This window comes from Lathamus discolor, chromosome 3 (assembly GCF_037157495.1).
Source record: "Lathamus discolor isolate bLatDis1 chromosome 3, bLatDis1.hap1, whole genome shotgun sequence".
Classification (NCBI taxonomy): Eukaryota; Metazoa; Chordata; class Aves; order Psittaciformes; family Psittacidae; genus Lathamus; species Lathamus discolor.
In genome coordinates, this window is record NC_088886.1 from 89717970 (window position 1) to 89731908 (window position 13939).

Here is a 13939-nt window from a genome sequence, read left to right on the forward strand (position 1 = left end):
GACACAAATATTTATTGATGGCACAGAAGTATTCCAACTTCTGTTTTTATTACTCATTATTTTAACACTGTTACTTAAGAGGCTTTGGAACACCAAATCATCACTCAGCCTGTTCTGCAGGACTATTTTATTTATACTCAAAATAATCCAGCTGCAGGATCAAGATCAAAACCTGTAACTATAGGCAGAGAGCTGAAGTACACTGCACTAGCACACTATTGTGATAAAGCTCAAAAGTATATAAAGTCCTTCATTAAAATTATAGCAGTGATAGGACAATAACAGTAAATTCTTATACGTTGTCCTAAATAGCATTCAGATGTCCAAAAGCATTATTAAAATATACATTTTAATACTTTCTAAAATTGATCTATTTTTAGCCAAATAAAGACAACATGTTCCTCTGCACTGCCACTCACAGGAGCCCTCCCTCTTCTACTTACACAGGTCTTCATGCCAAGTGTTACACTGTGCTTCTGTAGAAAAACATCAACATTTCCTTCTGCTACTTTTTACTTCACACTGCCTTATTACACATAGCCAGCTACACAGCCATCATATTATTACCCAGACCTTTCTCGACTGTTCATATGCATTAAGCCCCTTTACAGACCTGATCTCAAAACACCCTTTTGGAAAAGGCAAGTATTATATTATCATCATTATTATATTATTATTAATATTGTTATTACTACTACTACTACTACTACTGCAATACAATTTAGAGGTAAGGAATGAGGACCTTTTGGAACAGGCAAGCATTATTTAGCATCATCATTATTCTTAAAGTTGATGGCAACTATCAGTCACTGGGGCCTTATACTTATTCTTACTTAAAAGGTGGGGAGGAAAATAAACCAGAAAATTCAAGTGTGAAGATTACATTTTCCATCTTCCTTCTTCCCCTCTATCATCATATATCCCAGTCACATTTTTCAGTTATTCCACAACAGAAGCAACTGCATTTGTAAGACTGTGAACTGTCCAAGGGGAAGAGGAGTTTATGGGTGCAGCAGAATGGCTCACCTTGCAGTAAGTTCTGGAAACCTTTTGTTATTTGTGATGGTTCTCATTAAACAATGCAAAAATATTTTAGAAGCAAGAAACAGTCACTGTTCTTACCCTAATACCATAAAAAAGGATCTCAAACCCTAAGACTACATCATAGACGACTCAAAGTGACCAGCAGGGAACATGAGCACACTAATTTTCAGTCCAGTGCTTTACTGTACCACCCAGAATTAGATCTCCTAAGGTCAGGTGCCTTCTCTTCCAGCGTCAACAGCAAAATCAACAACATACAACACCTTCCTGTTCTGGTCAAGGTCTAAAATCAGACCCAGTTATTCAAGGGAAGCAGAGACCCTTTGGAAATTGCATGCAAAACACTGAATATGCAGGACTGAAATCAAGGTTACCTTTTCCTTGCTCTGTGAATCATTTTATGGACCACATTGCTGGCAAAATCCTTGCTTTGATAGCTATCTCCTTCTCTGCATACGGTCTTGAGAGCTGGGAGCGGATGGCAGATTATTTAACAGATAATGTCATTTTCTTAGTCAATGCACTTGGGTTATTTCCAAACCATTTTTCACACAATATTTCCTGATATAGATACAGGAATTTGTAGACAGAAAATGTGTAAGAAGCTATGATTTTTCCTAAGAAACACTTTGAGGGTTTTGTGATTAAGTTGACCAATGTATTTTTTTTCCACCATACTGAGAAAGATCCTTGATAAAATCAGTATCAGCTTGAAACCCCTCGCCAACCCAAACCTGTCTTCCTACACACCACTGCACATAGCAGGCCTTCCTCTATGCTTGCTTTTACAATTAAATGCCATTTCAAAAACTAAGGTAGGAGAGATGGGGGCACAGCTGTAATGAAAGAGAAAGTTAAAGTGTCATGAATCATGCTTTGCCTGAAAACAATGCATTCTTTCTGAAGCACTAATAGGCAGCTTCCATAGCAGACGTGAAACAATCAGAATCCTTAATTCTAGCTGTATATTCATACAGCCCCGGTACTTCAAAGATGTGATTGATGTCTGTCATATTCTGAGGTACAAATGAAAGTATTGTAATGAAATACAACAAATAACAACACCCAGTCCACCCCCCAAATAAAGCCCTATACCACCACTAAATCCACCCTCCAGAACAGGGAAAACAATTTAACGACAATGCACTGAAGAAGTGTAAAAGCAGATGCTTCAAGGTAACTTTGCAGTTTTCTATTCTTTAAGGCACCTCACTTAAGTTAGAGATTTCTTATTAGCATTTAAAGCTCTAAGATACTTTGGTGTGATGCCCATTATTCCAATTGAAACAAGGCAAAACACAAGTAATGTTATGGTGATGGATACAAAGTGCTACTTTCTCTGCCAACCTTGAAATCAGCTCTCAGTGGAAAAGTAAGCAAGATGAATTTCTGCTGGCATGCTTTTCATCTTGACAACTGAAGGTAAAATGCCAGGCTAAAGGCTTGAGCTCTTGCTCCAATTCCAGCAAACCATCAACCTCTTTTCAAGAAAATCAACCTGTTCAGGGATATTTTTTTTTCTTTAATATAATAAAATTAAAACTAAACCACAACATAACTTTCTGTGCACCATGCATACAGATACTAACCCTTCAACTAAGAGATGGTCAAGAATGTATGCTTCTGGAGGCTGGCAATGCTATAGGGACCTCAGTTTTTATCTCTACGTTGTTGTCTTGTAACCAGACCCATTTATCAGTGCTGGATGAAAGTCAGGACATCTGTTCTTGACTAAATTTTGACATTTCTAAATTTCCATTTCATTCCAAGCTGGAAGAAAACCAGATATTTTTCACATTTCCTATAAATGCTCTAGAAAATAACAAATCCAGGTTAGCACACACAAGAGGTCCTCTAATGAGGACGTAGGGTATCTTCTGTCAAATATCAAACTGTTTCATTATCACCCCAAGAACTGACAGTTTTAAAATATCTCATTTTTCTGGACCAGTCAGTATTTTATAGTTGCTTTTAAAGATTTTTAATTTAATAATTTTTATTAAAAGAAAAAAAAAGTATTATGGCAGTGATACAATGCCACTGTGATGTATGAATTACTGTGCCACACATGTGTACATATATATTTAGAACTATACATATATTACCCATATAAAAATTAGTGTATGTGGAGTTAAAGACTGTCTTCTTTTTTTTTTCTAAGAATAATTTACTGTTATTATCTTGAACACAAAGGGGATAAAAATTTTTCCAGTAATGTATGTGATCACTGTTCTCTGTCTTCTAAGCAATTTTTTCTGTGACTCCCCCTCCCGCAAAAAAAAAAAAAATAAACCCACAAAATTATCTTGAAGATACTGAGGTATTGCAGTGTGGAAAAGAATCAACTTCAAGGGACCGAAACTAGAATTACCCTCAAGATTGCCTTTTATAATCAAATTTAATGCTGTAGGAGACTCAAAATATTGATCCTAGAAGGGAACAGAATGTGTTTATACCACAGCAACTCAGACTTCATTTTCGGCACCCATAAGATAATTCCTGTCTTAGGTAGAGGAAACCCACATCTATTTCTTGATTTACATCCTTGGACTACAATAAAATCAAAAGACTCATTCTGCAGTAAATGGAGAATCCAGATGTCCATTCAGTCGTTAAGTGCTCTGCCCTAAGTTTCTTCTGCAGGCTTACAGTGAACTTCAACCTAATCCTCACCTATTCAGTATACAAACTTTGTACAGACATAGGATCCCAGGAGCCCCTTGGAGCCTTGCATTGTGAAAGTATGCCATTTACTAAGGTTTAATGATTTCACAGAATCACTGAGGTTAGAGGAGAACACCAAGTCCAGTCCTCTGCTCACAGCACAGGCAACTAGAGCAGGAAGATGCTCAGTTGCTTTTTGGAGTATTTCCACAGCTGGAGACTCCACGTCTCTGGGTAACCCATGCAGCGTCCTACCACCATTCCAGGAAAAAGTTTGTTCTCATGTTTAAACAGAATTTCCTTCATATTGATCATTGCCTCTTGTCCTTTCACTGGACACTACCAAGAAGAATCTGTCTCTGCCTTTTTAACCTATCAGGTATTTGTACACAATGATAAGATCCCCCTGAGCTTTCTCTTCTCCAGACTGAACCATTCTAGCTATCAGCCTCTTCTCACATCTCAGATGCTCCAAATCCTTAATCATCTTAGCAGCCATACACTATCTTTACTCCAATATGTTCATGTCTTGTAGAGGAGATATCAAAGCTGGACTCATCACTCCAGACACAGCCTCATAAGCGCAGACCAGAGTGGAATAATCCCTTCCATCCACCTACTGGCAACACTCCCTGATGCTGCTGGTATTTTGCTGGCTCATATTCGACTTGTTGTTGACCAGCGCACCCAAGATTCCATTTGCAGTTCAATTTGTTATCATCACGTCAATGCAATCACTGCAAAGTTATTTAGTACAACAAATGGGGTAATCCTGGGGAGCATTTGGCACTGGAACTGTTTATATTTTCAGGCTACTCACTTATCGTATCAGTTCTCTTCATTCTCTCATACTAGGTGTGTGGGAAAAGTTGACAGATAAGAATCAACCACCCAATTACAACCCAATTATTGCTTCAATATATACAAAACACGCTCCTGCTTGTGGTCTAACCACTTGCTTTTCTTTTTGTCAAAGGCTTTTTCCCAACGTAATGCCCATAAGAGGAATAAAAACACCCAATTGAACCTGATCATGTCATCAGCGGCATGCTTTGGACAGCCACAGGTAGTAAACAGCAGGGAGTTCCAAGAAAATCTAATGGAAAACTGCAGAAAACTTGTCAACAGCCACATAGCCACTCCCATCACTGTTAAAAATAGAGCAACTAGCTTATTACAAAGAACAGATAAATACTACTGCATGCACAAACACTCAAACATCCTCAGGAATCTAAGATTTTATGTCAGTGAATACCCTCTGGGCTCTAACCTCTGTTTTTTGCATCAATGTAACTATGGCAGCTAGATTTTTTTGTTTCATTTGTTTGTTTTAATATAATGTTACAGGTTATTCTCCCCATCCCTACAGGAGAAAGCAGGACAAGGAAGATACTATTAAAAGGAAGCCTTTAGTGGACTCACACTAAGAAAAAATGCAAATTATTTAGATACATTGCTTTAACCATCCTAGTGTGAACTATGAGTGCAAAGAAGGCTTTTCATCATTTCAGACTAAACTTTAAAGTGCATCATTTATAATATTAAAATGAGGTTCAGGTTAGTGAACCTGAAAGACACTTCATTAATACTAGGCAGCCTGGAGAACCTTAGCATTATGTTCCTCCCTGTGCAAAAGGTAACTTGGATTAATAGCCAATACACAAATATATATGTATCTTACATATCATAAGATACACCACATAGCTAACTGGATGCTATGCTTCTTTACTGCTCATAGACATTCTTAGTAATTGTACAATTACCTTGAGAGTTAAAACTTGATTATGCTACATCAGTAAGAGTTACATGAGACTTCACAATTGCTCAGCAGTATAAAAGCTTACCAATGGAAACATCTGCAATTATAAGAGGCATTAACTATTTGGAAAAAAGAAACAAACATTACAGTTTACTTTCTGCTTTTGGTACAGAACTCACATGTTTGTGTTGTTACAGGTTCACAGGCATGAAAAGCATCTCTAAGATTATAACTCGCTATGGTAAATACTCCATCTCTTCCACCTCCACCACAATTTGACTACTTCAAAACAACAAGAAAGGTATCATCCTCCTGAGAAACTGATGGATGCCAGATGGTATAGCGTTAGTCTTCTGTAAGAACCATGTGCTACAACGGCTTCCCTAGAGAGGACGGAATATCTCAGCCCACCCAATTCTCAGAAACCTTGCTCACCCCAAAGCAAGACACTACTGATGCCTCATCTTTCAAGTGATCACAGACTCACATATTTCCCTCCCTTTCCCTTGACCTGGATGCCCACCCCTGCTGTACCCCCAAAATCTGTAACTGCCCAATGAGTGAGAGGAACCACTTGTGTGGGAGACCACAGAGCAATCAAAGTATTAGATGAACACCCCCAAGGAACTGCTGATACGCATCATACACATCTGACTATCCATAAGGTGACAACTAGTCTTAAGAATGCTATTGAATATTATGTAAGGTTACATAACTGAATGAAAGCTACATACTTTTATGTGGTAATTTTAGCCTTCTTGTCAAAACTCTGAGACCACCTTGAGACAAGCACACAAACCCCAAATGCTAATTAATCATCAAAACTAAGGTAGACATAGGATATTTAACAACTGTTGGGGGCGCGGAAAGCAAAAACAAACAAAACACAAATATGGTCATGTACGCACTGTTCAGCTCAGACATCCCCTTCCTCTCTACCCTGTTGACAGACAACAGAGAAAGAATCAAGGGAACAGATTTACCCAAATATTAATATATTAAATACTTTGTATGAACTAATAAGACACCCGTCTGCAGAAGGGGTCAGCATACCAGAAGTTCTTCTTTCTCCAAAAATAAATTCTTAGCAAATGCCTGTTAATCAGCGACAGAGGCAGAAGTAGGAACAACCGAAAGAGCCACAGGCAACTGGGATGCAACTGCTCAGTTACAGGAATCCAGGCAGGAACCAAATGGGAGTTTCTAACAGTAACTGGAACCTGCACTCAGACGAAAACCCACTAACAGCAGCTCTGCTCTAGTAGTAGGCTTCCAGTACCCACTAGTGACCTGTCACTGAAACTTTCCCTCAGCTGAGCTGTGGCTTGGCTGTCATACTTCTATCACCTGGATATTTTAGAATTCAGTTTAAATTGTACTCTTTACTGGTGCTCAATGCATTTCCAATTTAACTCCCAATTTTAACATTGGCACTTATGTGCACCTATAAATGGTCCTTTACAAAGGATATTTAAATAGCATGCATTTTATCCGCTCTACCTTCTTTTAAAGGAACACTCTCAGCTTGCATCAAAACACACAACTACACTGCACAACAGAGATGTGTACCAGCCAACAGAGACACATTCAAGGTGGGTGAGCATACATCCCACTGGTAAAACAGAGCTCCTTCCATGCCAATGTAGACAATGGCTCACAAACTAAGAACAATAATTCCTCTGTGAGGTATCTACTTGTCTTAGTGGCTGAAGCTCAAATACTGCAACAAAACCTGATTATATACAGGAAAACATAAATGACAGAAAATTAATAACCAATGAAAAGAAACACAGAGACATAGATAGCACAATCAGTGGGAGATGAAATTATTTTAAAGCTACTTACTGCTAGTGCTCTATTTTAAAAAGAATTTAAAATTTAAAATTACCTTACAGGTCATCTTAAAAAAAAAAAATATATATATATAAATATATATATACATATAAAATAGAAAAAAACCCAAGAAAGTTGGCGAACATGTGCATCCACTTACAAGTGAATTATAATTGAATGGTCAGATTTCACCTAACACAAAGCAAACTAAGCAAGAAATCTACAAATATTATAGCCTACAAACAGGTTTTGACAGAAATAACCATCATTGCCCCACCCAGCCTCCCCTGAAGAGGTTTTGGGCTGCTGGAAATGCATGAAGTTTGTACATCCTCTTCCAAATTCTGTATCCTGTCTAGCCTCCTTGCTGTTGTAAGAAAGCACTAATACTACATGTCTTGGGGATTATGAAAATCCAACTTATATGCACACAGCACACACCAGAAACACTTGTAAAGCTTTCATGTATTGTCACCTGAATGAATTTCTACAGTTAGCAAAATATATATATATATATAATGTGCACACACACAGTCATTGTATTGTCACCCTGATCCACTAGGAATTCTACTGTGTAGTACTAAATGAGAGTCAGCTGAGGTTACCTTTGAGGCTGAATTATCATTATAAAAGCAAAATGTCATACAAAAGCTGTGAATTTTCATACACTCAGTGTCTAGAGGACCTTGATCTAAGTGATAATAAATTATGAGGCTGGCTCAGTTTCATAGAATCATAGAATAGTTAGGGTTGGAAAGGACCTCAAGATCATCTAGTTCCAACCCCCCTGCCATGGGCAGGGATACCTCACACTAAACCATCCAACACAAGGATTCATCCAACCTGGCCTTGAACACTGCCAGGGATGGAGCATTCACAACCTCCCTGGCCAACCCATTCCAGTGTCTCACCACCCTAACAGGAAAGAATTTCCTCCTTATATCCAGTCTAAACTTCCCCTGTTTAAGTTTTAACCTGTTACCCCTTGTCCTGTCACTACAGTCCCTGACGAAGAGACCCTCCCCAGCATCCCTATAGGTCCCCTTCAGGTACTGGAAGGCTGCTATGAGGTCTCCACGCAGCCTTCTCTTCTCCAGGCTGAACAGCCCCAACTTCCTCAGCCTATCTTCATACGGGAGGTGCTCCAGTCCCCTGATCATCCTCATGGCCCTCCTCTGGACTTGTTCCAACAGTTCCATGTCCTTTTTATGTTGAGGGCACCAGAACTGCACACAATACTCCAGGTGAGGTCTCACGAGAGCAGAGTAGAAGGGCAGGATCACCTCTTTCGACCTGCTGCTCACGCTCCTTTTGATGCAGCCCAGGATACGGTTGGCTTTCTGGGCTGCGAGCACACACTACTGGCTCATGTTCATTTTCTCATCGACCAGCACCCCCAAGAGCCACTCCATCAGCTACAGAATATCAGCTCTCACTTTGAAAATTTGCCCCTACTAAGGCCAGAAGACAATAGAGAGGCATTATAAGCCTAGTTTGCCAATTTATGGAGTGATCTCATTAGATCTGAGACCAAACAAGGTGAGGCAGTAAAGCATACTGCAACTGCAATGCAAATACGAGATAAGAGGAATTTTAGTAGATGAGGCAAGTGTAAAGAAAGCAGTAATACTGGACTCCTTGACTCAGAAGACTGACCACATCAGAAATCTGTTTAGTTAGCACTTCTGAAGGATTCAGTCAACTTCTCCCTTGAGAGAAGTCTCTAAAGCAGATACGTGCTACCCTCTTGTTTCGTGTCCAACAACAATGCTGGCTGCTGAGTAGACATTGTTTTCATATAACCACATGCTGCTCACAGAGGACAGGAAAGGGTGCTGCTTGAGTGGTGAGGTAGCGCAGAGGGAGAAGAGCTATGTGATCCCGTAAAAGAAACAAGAAAAGTGATCTTTGCCCAGAACAGTAGATGTTTCTTTACCTTTTTAGGTCAATCAAAACTACATCCTGCTATTAGTAAGACAAGTTTTAATTCAGCTTTAACCTGTCTTGCACACACTAGGAATGGAAAGAATCCGGGGAGACAAGGCACTGGTATTATTGAGCACTTAGGTTATCTCCTTATAGCTGAAGGCACTGTACAGTACAGGAGGGGATACTCAATTGCTTACACTCCTTTAAGCAATAGTAAGGCACACAAAGTGGATGGACACTATGAAGAAATATGTCCCCACATTACGACTGCATTGCTAACTCCTGCCACCTTCCAAATTACTAACCAACAGTATCTTTGCCCTCAGTTATCATAGTTGTCTAAAATACACTTTGTGTTTAAAGAAAGAGATGAATGAGAAGGAAGGTAAAAGAGAAAAGGCTGTTAAGGCATTTTGGCACCTCATCCATAACAGTGATGCCCTCAGCAGATATATCCACTAAATCTCATGGTTATGAGATTATACCTCAAAGCAAAGCTTATTTCAAGAGCACTCGTCATCATCATCAGATCCAATTGCTGAAGCAATTCAGCATACACTTAATGTTCTAATCTACTCTTTCCTTTCATTCAAGAGTGCTGGTCAAAGGATGGCAGGACAAGGAAATCAACAAAAAGTAGTTTATTTGAATGGAGAAAAAAAAAAAAAGGGGGGGGCAAAAATTTGAGACGTGTCTAGATTCTTTTCTTGACTTAGTTAGTTGATTCACGAAACCAGTAACAAAAAACAAAACCCAAGAACATCCCAGTAGGATGAACTGTTGATAACAGGTGAATATGCATAGAACAAAACTTCCAAGTTCTGTCATTTCAATTGCACTCGCAAACCTGTACTAATAGATATATATATAAAATATAAATATAGATAAATGAAGTAAACTTTTAATCCTTAGCATGGCAAGCTTTATTCTCCAGACATACAAGAACTGTGTAAGCAAAGACACAAGAAGTCCAAATCACAGCTCCCCCTGAAGCATTTCTTACTACTGTGAAAATCCATAAAGTTAGACAAACTTCATAGCAAGGGAAGCAAAACCATGCTGCTACAGCAGCCTAGCATTTAATTGCTGTGCAAGAGTCTGGAAGTCATGGATATAAAATACGTAATCAGAATCTTAACACCTTGTGGCTGCTAAGCTACCGGTATGAAGAATTACAAGAGCACCTGTATTAGGTATCTTACAAAGCAAAACAGAGAATACACTGGTGTTATAAATATTGCAGTGCAACCATGGATAAAAATAGACCTTTTTTTATGCTATTATTTTTTCTTTAGTTGCTACCATTGCAAAAACAGGGAACTGTTACACATCTGCTAAAGCTTGTTCCAGGATGTAGCATGTACATCAGTCACCCACAACTTGAGTTTTGAAAGGAAAAAATGTTGCTGTTTTAATACACAGAAGAATGAAAAATTATCAGTTTAACAGACATTCCTCTCTTTTCCTTTCCAGATCTTGTACAGCTTTATCAACTGAAATAACTGCAAACAGCCTTCAATTATGATGTGCATGAGGCATTTCTGTGGCTCCCAACAAACAAAGCACAGAGGTCTGACAAAATAAATTACTAATGAGCATAATAAGGCTTGATCTTTCCCCCATTCAAGCCAAAGACAATCCCCCTGCTTTGATCAGTGGAAGCAGGTCCAGTCACTTTTGCTCAGCTTGCTTTAATAAAACGCTCTACATGAAAAATCACAATTGTACCATGCCGTGTGGATTAATCCCACACAAAACAGCCTGATCCTACTCTCACAGTGGAGTTTTGCAATTGACTGCAAATTAAAAAGGAAAAAATACATACCTCAGTAATTGTCAATAAAACCTCTTTGCAGGTCTCCTACCTGCTATCAGGCTAGCAGAATACATTTTCAGATCTGAATTCCAGAATTAGCCTAACAAATAGAATTATGAAAAAGTACAGATTTTCTCATCTGTATACTTAACACTTAAAAATTTACCATAATGCAAAATTAAGAATTACTTTAATTGAATTCATAAAAATAACCAGAGGAAGTGTATACAGACTAATAAATAATCAGAGTAGCTTTTGTAACACTAATAGCTGCATCAGAACTAGCACAAAAACCATGATTCTAAGTTTAGGCTGAAATGGTCTCCCTGACTAACTGTTCATCCATCTAAACACAGCCTTGCTGTGATACAAATCACAGTTCAGACGGCAAGAGTTGCCAACATCATGCAGCCAGTTTGAGCGCTCAAAAGTACACATCGCACAGACTGCGAAGAAAAAAAACCACTAGTGATCTGACATCTAATTAATACTTGGCACTCAAATTGTAACTACATTATATTTAACTCTGGAAAGCATTTATATTGATAACCTCAGCTTTTCAGGCAGACCACAGGTTTTGCTGTCATTTTCAGGAAATCTGTAAAACACCACAGAAGGTAACAGCAGCCCAGGACAGCTTATTTTTCAAAACAAATATGGTCCTGTCAACTGAGTTATGAAAACAGCCAAGTTTCTAGAACTCTGACATCTCAAGAGCCATATTCTAACCTGGATGAGATAATGCTTAGGGGTTGTGGAGTGCTACCTGACAGATCATCTATCTTACCATTTTTAAAGTATCTTTATGGCTTTTTTTCGGCATGCGGTAGCTGTTGGTCTTCATTTATCTTTCTTGACTACTCTAATAGCATTGCCTAAGAAGACAGCACTGAAAACACTAGGTGTTGGCACAGGGAATGGTTCTTTTGTTCTCTCCAGACGGAGGGAACACCACCTTTGTCAGGCAGCACAGAAACATATGCAGCTGACCAACCCACTTCGCTTCAACTGCCTCCCCGTGACAGACGGCCTCTGTTAAACACCCGCAAGGAAACACCCTCAGAAAATAAACAGTGACTGCTGACCAGCAACTAGCTTGACATCTTGTGGTTAAATATCTAGTATTTACGTTTGTGAACTGTGTATTTTGAATTCAGCCGTCTCAAAGAACGCCGAGTTTGGTTCAGTGATGAACAGCGTCTGGAGCGTTTCATCACTGAGCTCCCACATTCTGACAAGTACTTGGAGTATTTCCGAGACATGGCACGGGCCGTTCTTACGGCAGCCACACAAACTGCCCAAGCAGCCCTCCGCTCGCCCGCACAGCAGCGCCTCACCCTGAGGCGAGGCAGCTGCCCGCCATCGAACTTCCCACTCCTACCTGACGCCCAGGTTTAACGGCCGCCGCCTCCCCTCAGCCTTGCGTTGCCGGCGGCCGCTAGGCCGAGTCCTGCCCCACGGCCACGCGGAGGGAGGGCAGCCGGGCCTCGCCTCTGGGCGCTCTCTGATGAGCCACCCCGCAGCGGGGGAACGGGCGAACTTCTGCCGGGACGGTTTCCCGCCCGGCCCGTCCCCACAGAGCTTCTTGCGGGGCTTCCCTAAGCGGGGCTGACAGGACCCCGCCGGGGGCACGCACAACCCGGCCCGCACAGGTGCCAGAGGGCCCTGGCCCCCCGGCACCACAACATCGAGGCTGCCTCAGGTGGAGGGCGGGCTGCGCCCATTCCCGGGGAGACCTCGCCTCCTAGCGCCGGCGCCGGGCCGCGCTGTCGGCATCGGCAGGGGAGCTCCAGCTGCCTCCCGAGCCCCTCCACCTTCCCGCATCGCGCCCGCTACGTGACCGACCGCGGCGAGAGGAAAATGTGAGCGCCCGGCAAGGCCGTGAGAGAAGCGGCGTCCGGAGAGGGATGGCGAGCAGCCAAAGCCCCCCGGCTGCCCCTCAGCGAACGGCGGCCGCAAGCCGCGCGGCCCGTCCGGCCCCGCCGAACCCGGGGTGGCACGGACGTTTTCGCATTACCTTTCGAAGAGCAGCCGTATCATGAAGATGCAGAAGGCCAGGGGGAAGGCGAGGTAGAGGTCCTCCGCCTGCGGGAAGGCGGCTTCCTCTGTGCTCTGCAGGTCCGCCCAGGTGACGTTGTGCGGCAACCAGAACCGCTCGTTCCAGAACCAGGCAAGGATCCCTGCCATCTTTGCTTTGTCTGCCTCGGCGCCCCTCGCTCCGTTCCGCTCCGCCCGCGGCGAGGCGTGTGCGAGCGGCTACCGGGGGAGAGGAAGATAGAGGAAGGCGTGTGTCAGTCCCCCCGCCGCGGATGATGCTGCCGAGCGGCGCGCCGTGCTGTGCCGCTCCCCGCCCCGCCTGTCACACGGCCGCGCCGGCCCCCATTGGCTCCCGCCCGCGCCCCACGGCTGCTCCGGGGCCCACCGTACCCCTGCAGCGGCCCGGCACAGCTTTCCTCCGCCCCTCTTCCCCTTCCCAAAAACCCGGCCAAACCCTGAGCCAGAAATTAAGCGTCCCGAGCGAGGGGGACCCCGACGTGGGGACACTCACCGCGGCCGAGGCTGCTGCCGGGACGCAGGCTCCGCTTCAGCGCCGGCTCGGCGTACAACAGAGCTGGCGGCGGGGCGGCTCCTTGTCCCCCGCCTGGCCGCTGACGGCCCGCCCGCTCTCCCGCCGCTCAGCCGGGCTCCCGGCGAGCCTGGAAGGCTGCTGCTTGATTTAAATAGGCAGATAGCAGACACAAAAAGCCCTCCTTTTCTGACCTCCTCACAGGAACACGGGCCGGTATCGGCGGTCTCGGCCCGGTCGCCGCGAGGGTAACCCGTGCTGGGAGCACGGCTCTCTGCCCGCTCCTGCTGAGGCGTTTAGATGGCAGCGGAACTGTCCTGGGTAAAAG

At 42.7% G+C, this 13939-nt stretch overlaps 1 protein-coding gene across 2 annotated transcripts in view; it reads right to left on the reverse strand.

Moving 5' to 3' along the window:
• Positions 1 to 13304, reverse strand: part of CERS6 (ceramide synthase 6) — a 123076-nt gene extending 109772 nt beyond the window's left edge. For both annotated transcript variants that reach the window (XM_065670475.1, XM_065670474.1), the window contains exon 1: positions 13063 to 13304. In XM_065670475.1, the coding sequence (XP_065526547.1) occupies positions 13063 to 13232 (170 nt within the window). In that variant the 5' untranslated portion in view covers positions 13233 to 13304. The remainder of the gene's footprint in view (positions 1 to 13062) is intronic.
• Between the last annotated feature and the right edge of the window lie 635 nt (positions 13305 to 13939).